Source organism: Stegodyphus dumicola, chromosome 2 (genome assembly GCF_044657685.1).
Source record: "Stegodyphus dumicola isolate Sdum_Otavi_A_Nest chromosome 2, ASM4465768v1".
NCBI classification, from domain to species: Eukaryota; Metazoa; Arthropoda; class Arachnida; order Araneae; family Eresidae; genus Stegodyphus; species Stegodyphus dumicola.
Genome location: NC_140769.1, coordinates 5687997 through 5709373, shown reverse-complemented (window position 1 = coordinate 5709373; position 21377 = coordinate 5687997). Strand labels below are relative to the sequence as shown.

Sequence of the window (21377 nt, the reverse complement as noted above, 5' to 3'; positions counted from 1 at the left end):
TTAATTTGGGTTTCAAAAACTCTGTGCAAAATGGGTGCCGCATTCTCTGACGATGGAGCAAAAACACATTCGGATGCGACTTTTCCAGCAACATTTGGAGCATTTTAAGAAGAATAAAAGCGACTTTATCCATCGGTTTATCACAATGGATGAGACTTCGGTCTACCATCATGATCCTGAAGGAAGCTAAGGAGTGGTGTGAACGTGACTCTTCGGCGCCGAAGTGAGTTCATGTGCAAAAATCAACCAAGAAGGTGTTAGCATCAGTTTTTTGGGATGCGAAAGGAATTTTGTTTATAGATTATCTTCAAACTGGAAAAGTAATTCATTCGGATTATTATTGTAACCTTTTGAATCAATTAGATGAAAAAATTTGTGAAAGACCCGGATTACAGAAGAAGAAAATCATTTTCCACCAAGATAACGCACCTGCGCACACAGCTCAAAAAACCATTGCTAAAATAACTGAATTGAAGTACGAATTGTTGCAACATCCAGCCTGTTCGCCAGATTTAGCTCCCTCCGACTTCTGGCTCTTCCCACACCTCAAACAATACCTCCATAGAAAACGATTTTCTTTAAACGAAGAGGTAATAGCTGTCCTGGAGGGATATTTTGCAGAGCTGCCGAAAAACAACTACAGTCAAGGAATCTATAAATTAGAAGACTGTTGGAATAAGTGTATTGAAGTTGAGGGAAACTACATTGAAAAATAAAGTCATTTTTACAAATAAAAATTGGTTTCTTCATTTCCGTTCTGCAAACTTATTGAACAACCTGGTATATATGTACATGCATACACTTCTGAATCCGGTTCCGATAATAGAAGAGTACCTAATATTGTAATATCCACTGTGCTCAGCATTATATATAACAAGTTGCTGTTTTTAGCTGTTTTCATTTTTTCCCTTCTTTTCCTTTTTAAATAGAAAATTAATGTACAGTTAAAATAACTTATACTGCAAATCTTCTTCTTCAATTGCAATACAGCCTATTGCAGGCCAAAGCAATCTCAGTAATCTTCCTCTAGTGGATCCAGTTAGTCACTACGATCTGCCAATGGTTGATTTTTAAAGTCTTGTGATCTTCCTTCACACAGTCTATCTTGTGCGAGGTCTTCCTCTTTCCCGGGTATCCTCTACACTTGCAAAGGCCGCCTTTTTTTAACAGGAGATTCAAGTTGTTACACCGAAAAATACGTCCAAGCCACTTGGTGCAATAAGATTTAATGACTTGGACAGTATTAGGTTATTTGTATCTTTTATATATTTCTTAGTTAAACAAAATTCTCCATCTACTATTTTCTATAACATCTCTAACTCTCTAATTTCACTCCATATATTTTTAGCAGTATTTTTCTTTCAAACATTAGAAGTCTTTCATCATGTGTTTTTGTTAATGTCCATCATTCACTACCGTACAGTATGATAGGTCTAATAAGAGTTGTATAAAGATTTATTTTTGTCTTGAAGTTTAATTATTTAGACACTAACAAATTTTTTAAGCCTTGACAATATCTATTAGTTGTAAATAATCTATTGCCAATTTCAAGTTTAATATTCCTATCATTGGTGATGATAGTTCTGAGATACATAAACTGAGAAACCTCCTCAAAAATATAAGAATTTATTTGCTGTAGGAAGGGATTATGTACTGTACTAGTTACAGTCATTAATTTTGATTTTGTTTTAAATTTACATTAATAGTTAGTCCCATGTCTCTGGCTGCAGAGACTAGAGAAATAAGTGTTCGCAAGTGGCTGTTTATGTCTACGAATAATGTGGATGTCATCAGCCATGTGCCTAGTAACTGTATAGATATCTGAAATATGGTTCCTCTAGTTATAATTTCAGCATCTCCTGAAAGCCTTTTCAAGGGTGATATTAAAAGACAGGGCATCACTTTGTCTCAACCCCCTTTCAGTGCAGAGTGCTTGTGATGTATCAGACATGATTTTAACTCCGCAATTTACTCTTTAAAGTCATTCTAGATAGATGAATCAATTTTCTAGGAAATCCAAATTCCACCATAGCTTCAAACAGCTTTTCACAATATATGCTATCATAAGTAACTTTAAAATGCATAAAAGATGAAAAGTAGTATCAGTATTATGTTGAGTTGTTTTTTCCAAAATTTCTAACAGAATAAATTTGATGAATAATAGATTTTCTAGCATACGCTACCAATAATTGAATCATATTTTCTTAAAAAATAAATTAAAAAAATTTTGAAGCTTCATAATTGATTTCTTTTTAACATAAAATTAAAGGTAACTTCTAAAATTTTTAGAAATAAATTAAAAATCACATACATTTTTCATACCCTAGAATTAAATTATGGCATTGTTTATATAATATGCATTTAAATTTTTATTTAATGTAAATTAAAATCTAAGTAAGAAATAGATTTCTTCTTAAAATTTAATTTTATATTTTAAAAGTTATCTTCTGTTTTTTTTTTTTTTTTTTTTTTTTTTTTTTTTTTTTTGGTTTATCAAAGATAATAAATTGTATTTTCATATTTATTTAAGATTGCCTAGGATATAAAACCGGGTAGAATTACCAGCGTTCACCAGTGTTGGCTGTCAGCTACTGGTGTGGTCTATTTTACTCGGCACATATACTATTACATGAAACAAAACCTACTTTTTGAATGTTTGTAAATATAGAAAATATAATTTTCATTCAATTTATATTTATACACATTTCTTATGTAAAAATTCTAACATATGCTAAATTATTCAAAATTTTCTTGCTAAAAAAATATGGTGAATGCACAGAAAATAAAGATTTGCACATGCTGAAAATTAACTGTATTAAATACGTATGGATATTTATGCATACCATTTTATGAATCGTGCATTTGCTGTAATTAAATATGCAAATATTAATTAAATTATTTATAAATGTATTTGGAAATGAAGGATTTATTCGTTCATAAACTTCTGTATATGTTAGAGGGAAGAGATTTAGTTATTAAATATATTTAAATATATAAAGATTATCTAAATGTATAAAGACTGTAACATTTAATTGTAAACATAAATTTAAATTCTGCAATTTGTTCATAACGGAAAACAATCTATTAAAAGGTGGTGGGAAAACACAGTATATGAGATGCATACTCAAGGAAGCAATAAAGTAGAGTTTTTAAAATATGTATAGTTCAATTCAAGTGTTAGATGAAATTTTTTATTAGTATCAAAAGGATTATTTTCTTAATTTTTAAATTATAATAATTTAGTTACAAGTTTTAAATCATATTAATAAACCTATTAATATCATTTAAAACTTGTACCTAAATTACTAACAATTAAATTAAAAATGGTGCTCTAATTTGAATTAAACCAATCAGAGCATTAATTAGGGAGCAAGTGTAATTTTTGATTAAACAGATACTTCAGAAAAAGGTTCTGAAAATTGTAGAGAAATAAAGCATTTTAAAATTAATAATACAGTGAACTTTAGTTTTAATTTTTGTAATTGTACAACAAATAAAATCAAATTTTATTAAAATTTCTTTCTACTGTAATTAGCGAAAACTTGTGATTAAATTAAGGATTGATTGATTCAAATTAAAATTGTTCTGGATGCCCAAAAAGCACAGTATTTAATTCCATTTAGAATGAAATGTTGTTTAAAAAATGTAGTCTTTCACATAGTTGGGAAATAGAAAAAGAAAATGTATACATTTCTATTTATAACATAATTACAAAATGTTTGCCTCCAAACGTGCCAAAAACTATGTTTTAATGGTAAGTCACTGAATGTTTTGATAAACAAGAGGGTGGCACTGCTTCAAAGGAGCAAATGGCAAAAACCAAGGCCTCTCCTTTCATTTCTTCTTTCATGCTACTGTGCATCAAAAAGCATAGCAGTTGCATGAAAAAAAAAAAAAAAAAAAAATCTAATAGGCAAATTTCGTATAGTAATATGGCTTTAATGGAATAGTACTCTTTATGTAGTAATAGCATTTGAACTAAATTTTAATTCCATGTTAAAAATGGTACTGCTGTTTTACTGCTCTTAATTTATATAATGCAATAGAAGAAAGTTATTAATTTTTCATTATCTTCAAATTTATTGTTTAGCCTTTGAGTCTGTTGACAGTCAGTATTAAATTAGACTGTATTATTTCTAGGCTACATTGGATATTATTGAAGATTTTTATAATGATGGTGTTCACTATTTGGAACTAAGAACAACCCCAAAAGAAGTAAAGGAAAGAATGACACAAGATATTTATGTCGAAACTGTCCTAAAAGCAATTAATGATGCTTGTACCTCCAGCTGTAAAGAAATGACCGTGAAACTTCTGTTATCTATTGATCGAGGGAGGCCTTTCAGTTTTGCTGAAGAAATGCTGAAAATTGCTCAAAAACATACAATACTTTCACCTGTGGTTACTGGAATTGATTTGAGTGGAAATCCTATGGTAAAATATTGTTTAATATGCAAATATCTTGATTATTTTTAAAATTTTAATGTGAAAATAAACTTTTCTAAAGTCTGAATAAATTAAACTTAAAGCCAAATATATATGTAATATACACACAGTCACAAAAAAATATTATGCACCCAGAAGGAAATGAACTACTATCACTAAACTTAATATGCATGTAGTGTATGAGGAGATAAACAAATAATTACAAAGTCAGAGTGAAAGATCGTTGTATTAAGAAATTATGGCATGAAAAAGGTTGAAAATGAGTAAGTAATATAGTCACCTCTGGCAGCTATACAAGCCAAAAAAACATGGTGAGGCATCTCAAGTAGGCATCAAACATGGTGTGGCACCTATGACCCCCTGGGGAAGATTATGTCATAATCTTTGTAACTGGGCAGTTAATTCACCAATATTTTGGGGCGGATGCAGTTGCCTTCCAAGCATGTCCTAAAACTGCTCTATTGGTAAGAGGTGACCTGGCAGGTCACGAGAGTACGTCATAGTTTGTTGGAGGAGGTTTGTGAATGAGCACTGCCTTGCTGATAAGTGGCACCTCGTTGACTTGATAATACAGGCAGTACAACTGGCATTAACATGTCGTCCACGTAACTGCGAGCTATCATAGTGCTTTGAAGGACAATTAGAGGTGCTTGTGTATCCCAAGAATTGCTCTTCTCAACATCCCTATGCATTGGTCATGAGAACTGAAAATGAATCAGGATTCATCGCACGCCTTCAATCGGTCACACTTCAGCTTCCTCAAGTTTAGCAAAAATCAAATTGACACTGCCTGTGATGCGAGGTCAGTGGTAGTTATCTTAATGGACGTCAGCAGCACTACCATCGTCTGCCAGTCATCTTTAAAATGGTTTCCCCTGATATTCCCAGATGCCTAGAAGGTGGTAAATGACATTGAATTGATGCTAGTGACATTGTTGGTACGAAAGTGGCTGCTCTTATGATTGTGTGAACCTAGCGTTATGTTCCTGGGACACTCTGACCCTCTGCGACAATAGACTATCTATTCATTGTCGCCAACATTGAGCAATTACTATATCACTTTGACCGAAGTGGTGGCTGATACGCCTGTTCTACCAACCTTGTTCGCTAGCCCTACAGCATGAGCAATCATGCTTTTAACTCTCCCAGCTTCGCATCTCATATGCGCATAGCACACTTACCCTTGTCTCATTAGTGTCAAAATTTAAATCGTTTGCATATCTCTTACCAGACTACATTCCTGCCGAATTGTGGCTTGATTTCTTCTGGATGCATATATTGTTTTGTGATAGAGTGTGTATATGTAAGAAATTATGAACATTTATCGAATCCTTTTTAAAAGAATGTTTGTCTTCGAAAAAATCTTTATATATATTACATAAATATTTTTTTTAATAAATAAAAATATATAATCATTCCAAAAATTTCTGTGTATTATATCACAGAATATTGATCAGTAAATACATAAAGAAAGAAATTTAAAATCAGTTTTCTCACTAAGACCAAAAAATGAAATTCAGATAACATTTTTTTAAATTTATTTATTTGAATTTCTTTTCCTGGTCTTTGTGAAAAAATAGTTTTATATTTCTTTCTTTATGTATACAGTATATATGTGTACATATTTATTCAAATGAATGAAATGGGAATACTCCTATCTAAAATTCCAAAAGGTAAAATTAAGAATGCCAATAAAGAAAACTAAGAATTACAATTTGAAGACTATATAAATTTTAATCCACAAAGTCTTAATAGGAAAAGGAAGAAAGTAAAAATTAAAAATCAAAAGGTAAACTTGATTTTATAAAAACCAAAAGGTTATATATATATATATATATATATATATATATATATATATATATATTATTTAAAGGTATGAGATGGAGATTATTTAAAACAATAAAGCTCTCATGGTTATGACAGTGAACAAATTTTGAAATTTTTTAATGGCAACACCAACAACGTTTTTCATGTGCAAATTGATAAGTGCATTGAGAAATCATAAATCTGGACAGAATGATATATGTATGATGATGTGCTGGCATAAAGCATTTGCAAAGAAGAGCATTGTAAATTACCATTCATAACTGCTGTGCTGTCAATCACTGGTTGTTACAAGACAGTGTCGACATACAGGTTTTAGTGGGAGTTATTCTCATTGGTTCAATAGCAGATTGGAAATTCAAACTTATTATACACAGCATATGAAAAAAAGTTAGAACTTGTGGAATAAATAATGCAAAAAATGATGTAAAAGAGAATAAATATTACCATCCCCCAGTAAACATAGAGAAGATAGCCCACAAGGACGTTGATTAGAAATTTTTTCTGATGTCTTGGTGATCAATATTAGAGCAGGAGTGGGCTTTGTTGCATATTTTAATGATGTTAAATGCAAAGAAAAGTGTTTTAGATGAAATGAAGAAAGTACATTTTTTAAGCTGAATTGCTTTCAGAGAAGCATTAATATAATTTGATACTTGGGTAAGTGAAAGAAGTTTGGCATATTGTCCAGTTTAAATTTATACTGACCTGAAGCAAATGCTGAAAGCACTCGCTTGAAGGAAATATGCAGTTAAAAAGATTATTGATGTGAAAAACAAAGTTTTAGGATTCTTTTCAAAATTTAAACTGAATGTGAACGGTCAAAGGCACACAAGAGTATTGGAAATGAGGTTGCTGGTAACGCAGTGAAAAATGCAACTGTGAGAGATTCAATAGATTTGTATTCCACCGTATCGATGAATAATATTAAAACATTACTGCAGAAAGAAATTATGAATAGTTGACAAGAAAGATTGCAAAATAATACTACCAGAAGAAACATTTATCATTTTTAAGACTATCTTGCAATAAGAGTGTAACCAAGCATTAACTAGTTATGGACAATGAGTGGAATATTTATGTAGATTTCACAAGAAAAATGTAAATATATATGTAAAAAAAATGCAAATTTAAGACGCTGTTTACGGGGTTGTATTTGCAAAGGTCCATTTAGGGCAGAATATTTTATAAATATTTTTTTAAAAAATGAGATGTTATATACTAATGAAAAAAATAAAAATTGGAGTCATGAAGATTATTAATGATTTGAATAGTTATGATTACTTTGATGCTGATTAATATATTTTTTATATTTATGTACTGATTATCTTTATTATCAGTGTATTTTGTATATATATATATATTATGTCTGTTTATATTTCTTTTTAGTGTAATTATAATGTATAAACTGTAATATTTGTTGTAAAATTGCTTATATCTGCTCATGGACGTGGAGAATAACATCTAAAAAATAATATTTTGTTATGAGTTATGTGTATGAATATGCAGTATCTGTTTCTGATATTGTTTATTTTAAAAATCTTTTTTTGTATTCAAGGTAAATAAAAAATAATAGATAATGTTTTACATAAATGTTGAATAGAATAGAAATGGTTATGTAAACGAGATGAACGCTTATGTGGTGTGTATTTACATTATGTAATTCATTTATGCATTACACTCTGATATGTGCCCTCAAGTTGCTAAATTTCTCGCCAAACATTTTAAGCGAGAAACTCCATGCTGCCATATTGCTATCTAAATTTTTTGTCTACATTTCGAACTTTAAGCCTAAAATGTCTCCAAAAACGCGGTTTTCGCGAATGCAAAAACCACGTAACATACAATTTAAGCTAAAAATCCAAAACAAAAACAAAAAATTTAGATAGCAAAACCGTAAAGTTTCTAACCAAAATTATTTGATAAGAGTCCATGTACACAGCGATATGTTTTAACTTAAAAAAAAATCTATGAATGGCACAATCTAGGCAGTGAACGAATCTACGAACTACGCATACCTTGCTTTAATAAATTAAAGTAACAACAATAAATTTCAAAGAATACCATGTACACAGCATCCTGTTTAAACTTTAAAAAAATCTACGAATTGCACAGTTTAGGCAACAACCGAATCTACGAACTACGCACACTTCACTTTAATAAATTAACATTAAATTTCAAAGAATACTATGTATACAGCGTTCTGTTTCAACTTTAAAAAACATCTATGAGTTGCACAATTTAGACGGTACACACTAATCAACAAAATAACTAAAATAAATTTCAAACAATTCAAAAAAAAAAACAACAATAACGACAGAAATTCATACTAAAAAAACAATGAACATAACATTCTACAAAATAAGAACAAGAATAAAATAAAATGCACTTACCATGAATCAATGCTTTTTCGAACAGCAGGAATACCAATTTCATACCACCTTTAACATGCCGCCACGTAATCACTATCGTATTTATATGACAGCCAGACACACTATCCAGAAAATTCATACTATGGTTCACAAATAAATAAAATAACAAATAATCACAAATCCCTACTTCTATCATGTACAGCCACTAAAAATAATCTCCCAGACCCTCTTTCCACACCTCCAAATACCCACTGCCCCTCAACAGGATGGCCACGACAATATTTCCTTTTGCCGAACTTCAATTTAACAACTTTCACCATTTTAGCTTCTCAGACACAGAGCATGACGCGAACCAATGAAGCAAAAGATTTTTCAACGTCAACAGGGTTGCCATACAACATGCAATTGCGCCAAAAACCAGCGCAGAACACATATCGCCACATTTGGTGAAATTAGGGCATATATCAGAGTTGTACCAGAATCTGTAATATAGATTTATCGCAGAAGCAAGAGTCGCATAAGAGATGCCTGCCATAGTTACTGTACTCTGAAAAGGAACTTGTATGCATATGTGACATTTGCCACCCATGTGGAAGTACTTACTGATACAAACATTGAGGCTGATGATTAAATGTATATTTTCTCTATCTGTTATGATAAGTAGAGAAATCTTTTGTTAATTTATTATTACTACACATTATTTTATGTATAACTTATTCTGAATAAAAGTCGAAGTGACTTGCTTGTGGGCGGGAGAATTTTTCTCGGAGGACAAGGATAGCACGAGTTGCCCTGTTTTAATTTGAATGTTATTTATTTTTTGGTTTTTATTAATTCTTTTAGTTTGGTATGGTTTTCCAAGTTTTGAAGTAGTCTTTAGTTTATAAGATGAGTTATCGATTTCAGAGCATCCAGATGTTGCAACCTGGATACAAGGCACATTTCTGTTTAATTGGGAACATAAACTCTAAAAAGTGCATTCACTGTGCTAACGAAAATCCTAGCGATGTGGCATCAGCAGTGTTACAAGAAGTGACTATGGTGCGGCATCATAAGCATATTCATTGTCGGTTCAAAGAGGTCACTTCCAAAGGTATAAAAAAAAGTTCCATTACAATTGCTCAGTATACAACAATGTTACAGAATTACGAAATTCAGAACTGCACAAGTGAAATGTTAATGGCATTGTAATGGATGCAAGATGGTCCTCCTCCCTTACGTTGCCACATGTGTCTGGCAAATGCTGAAATGAGGTGGCATCGTCTCCCATAATTTTGCAGTTTCATGGCTACTGTGATCCCTTGAGCTCACTCCAGTGAATTTCTGGTTCTTAGGTTATTTGAAATCTAAGGTATATACATCAAATGCACAAGATTTGTCAGAATTAAAAGAAGCCATAAAATCTGAAATTTTACAGATTCCTCCTGCGATGCTACATTCGTCATTGTTGTCAACAATCCCCCACATGTAATGTTGGGATCATCTGCGAAGGTGGATGCATGAAAACTTGTAATTCCAATTTAAGTTTTTTTTCGCCTATCCTTTGTTGTGTTGTCATTGACCCTGTACAATGTTTTTTTTTTTTTTTTTTTTTTTTTTTTCCCAAACATTTTCTGCTGGCAGTTTTCATTATACATGTGTTGTTTCAAATAGTACTATTTCTGCAGGAAAAAGTGGTTGTTGCCATTCAAAATTTCATTGTAACCGTAATTGTCAGAGTTCTGTTGTTTAAAACCATCACATTCTCGAGTGCATGCCTTTAAAAAACAGTATCTGATATTTCATTTCGATTGTTTGAGTTGATAGGCTGCTGGGGGTATCTATGCCAGTGATTTTTTTTTATGACCACCCTGTGAATAAATTGCTTTTTATGTATATCAGACTATTCCAAAATTAAAATTTTTAGGTCTCCTCCACTGCTGTCTTTTTAATCATTATTATTTGCTTATTCTCATTATTTTTAAAATTAAATATACATAATATATGTGTAAACTTGTTTATGCTTTCATATTTATTAGTGTTTTGAAAAGCATTTAATTTCACATTTATTTTTCTGTCTTTTTTTTTTTAGGCTGGTGATGTATATAAATTCATTCCTTTATTAGAATATGCGAAGAAAATTGGACTCAGATTAGCAGTTCATATCTCAGAAGTAAATATCATATCTTTATTTTAGGCTTCATCCCAGATATACTAGCAAAAATTGAGTTAGTTGCACACTTATATAACATAATTTACAAACTATATAAACTGGTAGTTTTGTACTGTCATTATTATTTAGAGCTGTGATTATGCTAGTATATTTGTCAAAATGTGCAAATAAAGGGTTGATTAAAATGTTATCAAAATTCAAGACCACTAGTTTTAAATTAAAAATAATAGCATTTATTTTGTATTTTTATTAAAAATATATGCAGTGATTACAGTGATCTAATTTTTTACTATTCTTTTGTATTATATTTTAATTATTTTTTAATTAAAAATTGTGTTTAATAGTCATGGGCAGCTTCTAGTCAAATGAATTTAAATTTGTGTAGCTAAATTTGCACCCCGCCCCCAAAATTATGACTTTAAAAAATGAAGAAAGAATAAAAAGCTGACTGTTAATAGTTAGATAAAAGGTAGTAACTATTATTTATTGCTGTTCCCTGATTTGATTTTTAATAACTTATTTTTGTTGCTGTTGAGAGGAAATATTTCAGGTTTGATGATATACATATTAATTACAAAAGAAGACATCAGAAAAATAAATACTAAAAATATGCAAGAAGACTCAGCATAACATGAGTTAATTTGTTGGAAATTTCACTTGTGTTATGCCAATTCATGTGGTTTGTTATTAATTACTTACGATATATTGCTGTCAGTTCTTGTATGATGCTACACTGCTGTCAGTTCAGATGTTCAAATATTTTTTTTTTTTTTTTTAATTTACTGTCTTGTAAATATGACATTTGTTTCCTTATTTGAATTTAAGTTCCAATTCAAATTGTTCATGAGAACATGTTTACCGAAATTTCATTATTGCATTATATTGTGTATTTCTACCTGCCTGACTGACTAATTTATAAAATGAGTTATATATAATTTTAAAAGTTGTTACAAATTAAGTTGTTACAAATAATATGTCATTATAATAATTTAAAATGAGATATTACATGTCTCACCTCAGGAAGGAAACCCATTTAAACATTTAAATTTATTTGGTATTTTTTTAAGGCAAATTTACGGTTTTCTGAATTTCTAGTCTTAAGAAGTTGCATTAATTACAAAAAAGCTGTAAGATTGTAAATAAATTTACAATAAATGTCAAGTTATGCAAATATATTAAATAAATGCAAGTTATATTTGGAAATCCAAAATTTTATTATTTGAATTTTTGTGTCGAGCATCTTTTTTCTAAATCTATCTCTTAGTATTGATTAATCAATGTTAATGAGGGTTCGTAACTCCTTTTGAGGTTCTGAAAGTTTATAGTATATAACTATGATACAAAGAATATATGCTCCATTCTCATAAATAGTTTAATTATAGAAAACTAATGACATTTTTCAGCAATAGAACAAATACTATTTATTTGTACAATGAAGATGTAAAACAGCAAAGTAAAAACAAATTAAGAAATTTGGATATACAGCACATTTAGCTTCTCACTTACTGGACTTGCACAAAAGGACCACACCACAGGGCAAGTGAATCGTGCACATGTGCAAAGGTACTTGCTAACAGTAGTCATGATTTATTGAATAAATACATGCTTGATTAAACTTAAAGTGTAGTGCAAATTTTTCATACAATTAATTACTGTATGATAAACTTTTGGAACCCCCAACAGAAATTATGAATCCCTGTATTATGTTTGCATCAAATGTTATTATGTAATATAACTGTGTAAATCACAAAATCAAAAACTTAATCATAAAATAAAATTTTTTAGTAATATCAATAATATTAATTTCTTTTGGGTTCCTAATGAATATAATGAAGTGAAACAGCTTTTAAGACTGAAGCCAGATAGATTAGGCCATGGAACATATTTGCACCCACTCAAAGGAGGATCTCAAGAAAACTATGATCTTCTTCATCAGCTAAGAATTCCTCTTGGTAAGTTCTTTAATTTTTATTTACCAGTTCACCTACTATGGTTAGTGAACAAATAAAAATAAAATAATAATATGAAGGAAAATTCAAATAAAAATGCACATATTATTGGAAAATGTTCTTAACAAGAACAATATTTCATAAATGAATTCCATTTTTTTTCCTTCCAACTATAAATTTTTCTCTGAGCACATGTTATGTCCAATAAAATATCATTTTCCCAGATTCTTTTTTTAATATCTGAATTTGCCTTTTGTGTTTATTTGGCATCTCTGTTAGTGGCAATAGAGAGGTTTGAATATTTTTAGAAGAAGACTGTTGTTATTTAAAATACATAGAATGTGAAAGTATGAGCTATTTTAACTCTAAGTTCTGATGAGTTGGGAATGAAGAAAAAAAGCTTTTAAATGCTTGTAATCGGGTGGCACCACCTTGGTGTTATATATAAAGCTGGCAGATAAATGTTATCACATTGGTATTATATGTGAAATAGGCAAATAAATGCCAGTATCACCTCATTGAAGTTGTGTGCAAAGCAGATAAATGTTGGTGTGATATTCAAATCAGTAGACAGAGATTGATGTTATCAAGATGATGGTTTTATGTTTACATATTAATTTAATGTTGATCTGATATATAAAGCTGATGGCACATCATTTGTGTAACAGATATTCCTGTTTTTAATTTTTAGTACATAACTTGATAAGCGAAATTAAAGTCTGTGATAGTTGCAAAGCAATTCAAATATGTTTTACATTAATATTCTAATTTAATTTGAGGATTTTTAAGAAACAGAAAAATATTTGATATGTTCAGATGACGATTTAAGTCATGCAGAACTTTTGAACAGTTCTAAAATATATTTAGAAAGAAACATAAAATTACCATTGCCAAATGATACTGAAGAATCAAAAGACAATATGGATACAGATAGCAGAGGGAAAAAATATTGCACATGTTGACATAAAAGTATTAAATATATATAAAAGTTAATTTATATTATTTTCTCACGTATTTGCATTTACAGTTACAACATTTGTCATAACAAATTACAAGTTGTTACATGTCTTTGTCATGAGTGTCCCCTAGCTGTTGAACTAGCCTGTAACATAATTTGATGGTATCATCAGTTGCCAGTTTACTTGTAGAAATATTAGGTTAATTGCAAAAGCCGGAGAGATGAAAAATTAGCAGCGCCTTCGCCGGGAATGGATCCACGGACCTCTGGAATACCGGCCCAGCGTGCAGAACCACTACACCACAAAGGCATGATAGGAAAATGGGAGAAATACCTTATATCCTCCCTTTTTTTAAAGGGCGACTGATGTTTTTTTTTAGGGGACCCAATCGCCAAATCCTGGGTGTGCAGAATCCTCATCCACCACTCTTTTAGTTCAGGTGCCACATGCTAGGAAAGCATGAGAAATACCATATATACTTTCCTATGCATTCTCACCATAGACATTTGTTTGTCTTTCTTGAAACATCTGTTATTACCATTTATATACATCACTATCACTGTTGCAGTTTTTTTTTTTTTTATTTTTTTTTTATAGATATTATACAATCTGTAATCTCTTGATCATCACATTTCCAGTTAAATCTGCAATAAATTTGAAGTAGGTTTAGTGTTTTAGTAATATAAATTAGAATCTAATTATATTATTCCAATGCTCTTCTTACCCAAATCATCATCAGCATTGGCACGACTGCCCCTTGTGGGCACTGGCCTTCTTCGGAAATATTTTCCATTCCACCCACCTTCCAGCGACTGACTTCTAGTTCTTAATTTTTAGAATGGCAAAATCCTCATCCAGACAGTCCCTTCAACTTTTCTTAGGTCTTTTCTTGATCTTCTACAAACAGGAGTTGCATTAAAGACCTTAAGGATCATTCTCTCTGCATTCATTCTCAGGAGATGACCTGCTCATCTCATTTTACTTAATTTTATGGATTTAATAATATCCTTATTTGTATAATTTTGTAGAGTTCGAAGTTATATTGTATATGCCATATATTATTCTCTAAATCAGTACCAAAAACAGATCTTAGAAGCTTCCTTTCAAAGATTACCAAAGCTCTTTCTTCCGTCATAGTCAGAGTCCTCGTTGTAAGAAATTTATCTGGAAATATATTTTAATCACCAATAGAGGGCGTAAATTTTTCATGATGTATACTTCTTGTTCTTGGATCTGGCAGTCCCAGCTAAATGCATGTTAGAACTGAATACACTTGGAAGTTTGAAACTTGATTCGAATGTTCATTTACTTTGTGAAATTGTTTGTGATTTGAATTGAATAATGAATCTTGAACCAGGATAACATGAAATCTTTTTGGTTCTATTATATTATTTTACATTTTTGGCACCCAACGTGGGGCATGAACAGTTTTTTTGATTTAGGAATGCAGTTTAAAAGCGGTTGCTAACTCGAAATGACATGTTGTTAAAAAATTATTCTTTTGCACTAAACATGGCAGGATAAACATTCAGAATGTTTATGAATGGTTATCTCTTTGAAAGTGAGTTAAACCAAATTAGGATTAAATCATTGAAGACTGCGCTAGATAAGCAAATAAATTCCAATTAATCTAATTCTCTTATTAAAGAAATTATACAGAAGGTGTTTATGCACCTTTAGAACGATTTCAATAAATAATTTTAAAAAAAGCAAATGCTCTGGAATTAAAATTTCTCACAACAGCTTATTATTTGAAATAATAAATATTATCTGCTACTTTTAAATTTATTCTTTCAAAATGTTGCATATAAACGAGCTTCAGATTGAAGAATATGATTTTGTATTTCCAAACAGAAATATTCCTATTCCATAATTGAAAATAATTGTGAAGTGCATAGTATTAAAATTTGTAAGTACGAAATAAGCAACATTATTAGTCTGAAAGGGAAAAAGCATCTATTATCACTTCTATATGGAATTTAAAACAATAAGACTTTAAATGAATGTCGAAGAAAGGTGTTTACTGTTTCTAAAATTAAATTGTTGGTGAAAAGAGGAAATCCACCAATGCAGAAATCAATTGCAAAGTCCTTAAATACATCTGTAACAACAGTAAATAAAATAACAAACAAATATTTACAAAAGCTTAAAAATAAAGCTAAAACCCGGCATTTGCCGAGGCATGCGGCCCAAAGCAGAGGAATTTGTAAAATCCTGTAAGAAAACTATTTACCAGAAGATAAATATAAATGCATTGTGATCCTTGATGAAGCATGGGTTTGCCTAAATGACTGCAATAAAATAAAGGGCTATTTATTATTGACAGTGAAGCTTTAAAAAGAAAAAAAAATGTACAAATCTGGTTCCATCAATGCAAAGGTTTCAGTGAAGAGTTTGTGATTGTTAAAGGATTATTTTACTGTGGGAAATTTAAAATATTAAAATCAAATCAATGTACTATCCAAGAGAAAGTTTTAGATCTGATGTTTAGATAGGAAATTCTATTTCTGTATTGTTATGACTTTCAAAGAGTGAAACACCATTAAGACAAAGTAACAAGTCATACTTCGAAAAGTACCACTGCATTATTTGACTAAATGAAGGCTGATTACAGGTATTGCATGTATACTTTTTCAATATATCCTTGCTGGACTTTTGGCCAGGTGACTTGCAAGTAAGTACCTTTGGTCTCTTGAAAAGAACTTATTTCTAAGTCCAAACCAAATGGAATCTGGAAAACCTATGTACCTATATATGGAATCTGGAAAATTGTGGAAAAGGAGTAAAAAATCCCCGGAAAATTTACGAAAAGCCATTCTATTATGGAAATTATGATGCAGACTTATAGACTAGAAAAAAAGGCTAGCAGATTGAACATGTAGAAAAATACTCAGCCATTAATTAATGTTTAAAATATTTACATTTTAAACATAATTAAATGGCTCCGAAATAGTCCTAAAAATTTGTAACACCTGCATTTATTACTTTCACTGTGTTGATCAGTTTAGTAGTTAGTAATACCAGCTACTATTATAGCATTGGGCCCAGGTTTGAATCCTGTAGAAAGCATAGATGTTTGTAAATGTATATTGACTTTGCTGCATGGTGGGGGGGGGCATTTAAAATACTGTCAAGCTGAAAATCCTCTCAAGAGTTTGGTGATAGGTAAGGATACAAGACTCTTGCATTCCTTTTTTTTTTTTTTTTTGTATTTCTGCATCAAATGACAGAGCTGGGTAAAGTCATTCTGTCACCTTAAGATGCCCAAGACCTTGACCAACAATATATGCTATTTTCCTTAAGGCTGTTATGAAATTTGTAGACTTGGTCCATAATCTGACAAGATTAGAAATAGCCATTATTTGCATCATTATAGTTTTTTACTTTTAATTTTATGAATTAAGTTTTAAAGCACAAACTATGTACTTATTTTTAGAAATTTGCCTGACATCAAATGTAATATCAAAAACTGTACCTTCGTATGAAGAACATCATTTTCGACATTTTAAATCAGAAAATTATCCTTGTGTATTATGTGTAAGTATAGCTTTTTTTCCTTTGTGCATTAAATTTAACAATATTTATAATTCAGATTTATTATTAATATATGTAATTAATTTATCAAAACATATATACCGTAGCTTATATTGTAACTATAATTATACAAAATCTAGTGCTCTTAATTCTTTACTTTCATAAATCTTGATTGATCTGTGGTAGAGATAACTAAAAAATAATAACTGGATTTAACATCAAAGAATTGCAAATATGCAAAGACAATTCTATTAGCCCATAAAGGAATATTAGCTATGAAATGAGACTTTCCATTGGTTTACATTAAATGATATATCACTTTTCAAATTGTTGCCGCCATATATTATCGATCTGTGTTATTTTTTAATAAATAAAATAATGAAGAATCTGCATATATGTAGGTATGTTCCTCATAATATGAAAAAATGATGGTACTAAGTACCATCAAATTTTAAATAACTCCACCTGAACATATGCTTCTGGAAGCCTGAATTTTTAATTTGTATTGTAAAACTTTGAATGAATTTTTGATGAACAAACTGAACGGTTTAAAAACAAGCAGTGGTAACACAATTTTGGGGGGAAAAAATTATCTTTAGCATGGGATACTGTCGCCATTCGGAAAAATCTAAGTGCTTTTCAGTTTAAATTAACAAACTCAGTTGTATGAAAGCAGTGTGTTGATACAGCTGGAAATAAAATACTTTTATTTTCCATTCACCAACTATTCAGTAAAGCTTAAGATACTTTCAAATTTAATCTGGAAGATTACCGAGCTATAAACTAAGCAATTTAAAAGCAATAAACACCACTCTTAAAAAAATTTCTTTTGCTTTTAATACAATTGTTTTAAATAAACATGTAATAAAATCATGAGATGCCTAATTAGAAATATTCAATATTTTTATGAAATTACTCTAGCTCATTGAAATCATTGTGTACTTTTTATAATAACTGTTTTAGGCAGCTGGTTGCGCAAGTAGATAGTTTTTAAAGAAATAGTATAGCAAATATAAAAATATCTCTAACGTTCTAGTCAGAATTCTAAAGATATGCTGTTTTTAAATATTTTGATTTTGTCGTTGAGCTGAATTTTATGTGGTATAAGTGCAAAAGAAAAAAAAAGGTGATAAAATTAACAGATAAAACATTAATAATAAAAAGACAAAAAAATTTTTTGTTAGCCATCTTACTGAGAAAACTGAATATTGATATGACAAACTAAGAAAAGACCAAATTAAAAAAAAAGTGTTTATGTTCTTGAACTGTAAATTCCCCCCCCCAAAAGAGTACTTAATAATATAGCTAAAAGACAAAAAAAAAGGGGGTAGCAAGAGTTGGCTGGTAGACTGTAAATTCAGGGAGAGTGTAAAAATAATAATAATAATAATAATAATAATAATAATAGACCCTTTTGAGTGACAGTTAAAATTTGACACCTTTCATATTTTTTTATTTTTGATATTTTTTATGCTGCAATTTTTGAAAAATTATAAACTGTTATCTACATTTTTCAGTTTGAGTATCTCTAGCAATAAGTGTTTTTTTGTTCAAATGCATATGTTTGTCAATGTATGGCATTGTATAATAAACAAAATTAAATATTTCAGACAGATGACAAGGGCATTTTCAGTACATCATTATCAAATGAATATTCACTGGCTTATAAATATTATGGCTTGACTAAAGATGAATTATTTGATTTGTCTTTTGAGAGCATAAATTATACGTTTTCAGATGATGCAGAAAAACAAAAATTGAGAGAAATTTGGAAAAAAAGGAAGAACATCAATGAAGTAAAATGATAAACTAATAAAAATGCTTTTTTCACTTTTTTGGTCAAAAAGTCTACAGCTGAACTGCAGAATGTAATTATCATTGAATTTATTTTATATGCATTTTATTATTCAAATATTATAAAGAATTTCCATTCAGAATTCTTGATTAACACAATCTGACTATTTTGATAGCTGAAGAATGTAAAATTAAATTTTTTATAAATATTTGCCTAAGAATGGTAATTTTGGTTATACTCCCAGTTTATTCAAAATGTGAATATTGCTTAGATTGTCATGTAAGATCAGGAGAGTTGTCCAGAATCCCTTCCTATATAATGTGTGTACTAGTAATGAAATGCTGAATTCTGGAATAAGGAAGATGTAGTGCATTAAGTTTTTTCCTTGCATATCTGCCTAAGATAAATACAATTCAAGATCTTTGTAACTTCTGTCACAAAACAAGTATTTGACCTCGGGGCTAAAGCATTGGTCTGTCAGATTTCTATGGTTAAAAGTGGAAGAAGAAGAAGGGAGTGACAATGTAGTCGAGTTGACATCGAATTGCAGCAAAAAACAATGCAATGACAGGTAAGTCTTTGTTTTGCACTTTAGCACTAATTGTGTTTTCCTGTTCAACATTCAAATGTTATTTAGCTCATCTAGAACCTATAACGAAGCTGATATATAAGTTATAGTAACTGAAATACTATTAGATAATTTATATAATTATAAATTTGTAATTAGAGCTGTACTTCTAGCATATAAATTTTAAATCTAAAATTAACTAAATTCTGATAGTTTCAAAGTGTTCGTCAAAATGTTACTGAATATCGTTTTGAAACATCTAAAAAATACACTACATTTGTGCAAGCATTTACTTGAAAAAACAGATTAGAAATGTGCTTCAGAAACGCAATATTTGATGAAATGCCAGTGATGCATTTCATAGTAATTATATCAATACTTTCAATAACAATACTGTTACTGAAAGTCTTATAAACAGTTAATAATTATCTCTGACTTACTATATACTCATCAATGAAAGCATCCCATACAGGGAAAATATTTAAGCTGTTTTCCTTAAAGTGATGTCTTCACGCAGACTAAAAGAAATTAAATCGTTCTGTTACTTAAGCAATACTCAAAAAGTGTATAATCATATTTCAGCAAACAAATCTTATCCTACATAATTTCAACATGGAGAAGAAGAGTAAAATGTCTCAGTAGATATAGAAATGGTAATACAGTCAAGTATCGAAAATCTGCCGACCTGAAATCTCAAAATGTAAACATTCAGTTTATAGGTTCCGGGAACCGCAACATTGAGTACGAAATGTCGAAGAAAAAATACTTGCCGAATAATGACGTCGTAATTACCGAATAATATTGAGTCATATTTAGTTTATTTAGTGCTGCCTTTTTTTATCTGGATATTTTGTGGACAAATTAAGAATATTTTTAATTTCAGCCTTTTTTAATACAATGACAGATAAGAAATGCTCTCATAATTTTACTGCTTGCAACGTTGAAAAACTTAAACATGTTGCATTGACGGTAATGTAAAAAGTGTAAATTCTGCAAAAGATGGAGGCAGGTTCCACTCCTCGGTTATAGCAGAATTGTATGGAATTGCGACACGATTGTGTATGATATACGGAAAAGTAAAGAAAAGCTGTTGAAATTTTACAGCAACACTGATTCTAACACCGGAATCCGCAACTGGAAATCTTTGCATGAGGCGAAATCGGCAAACTTGGATGCTGTGTACATATAATACAATGAATAATATAATCAACTTATGTATGTAATAATAATTTAACACATATAATAAATTATTGCAATAATGTATATAATAATTAATTAAATGTATCTAATACACCTTATTTATTTTGCTCTTTGAGTTTGAATATTATGATTTATCTTTTCTGTCTGGAAATTCACAAAATCCTAAAATCCGCACAACCTCTGGTCCCAAGCTTTGCGGATTTCTGGACATTTACTGTATTGTAATGAAATAGGTGAAACCTCGGTTAATAAATTTAATTCGTTCGTATCAGATATCAGCACGAAAACTTCACATCTTACCCCAGTTTGTACAAGTTTCAGCAATCAGACAGACTAGGGTATTTTTTCTTTTTCTGAAGACATTTTTTTCTGCAGTTACTTTTTGTTGCTGTGTCGAAAGTTTTTGTAGTCTTTTCTTGTTGAGTTCATTTTTATTGGTCCTCTAGTAACTTCTTCACATATTTAGCATTAACTTAGGAAGTCTTCCTAGTCTAGAGACTCAATATCATAAATATGAAAAAAAGGCCTAAGTGTCGAAGGCTCTATCAGCTACCCAAACTGGCTATAGTCTCCTCCTA

At 30.2% G+C, this 21377-nt stretch overlaps 1 protein-coding gene across 3 annotated transcripts in view; it reads left to right on the top strand.

Annotated features, from left to right (window-relative positions):
* Positions 1 to 19257, top strand: part of LOC118197640 (N6-Methyl-AMP deaminase-like) — a 49342-nt gene extending 30085 nt beyond the window's left edge. For 2 of the 3 annotated variants that reach the window (XM_085810404.1, XM_085810403.1), the window contains exons 4-8: positions 4141 to 4434; positions 10714 to 10796; positions 12610 to 12746; positions 17139 to 17239; positions 18847 to 19257. In XM_085810404.1, the coding sequence (XP_085666530.1) occupies positions 4141 to 4434; positions 10714 to 10796; positions 12610 to 12746; positions 17139 to 17239; positions 18847 to 19041 (810 nt within the window). In that variant the 3' untranslated portion in view covers positions 19042 to 19257. The remainder of the gene's footprint in view (positions 1 to 4140; positions 4435 to 10713; positions 10797 to 12609; positions 12747 to 17138; positions 17240 to 18846) is intronic. The other variant, XM_085810405.1, reaches the window with a different exon arrangement.
* Positions 19258 to 21377: the final 2120 nt, after the last annotated feature.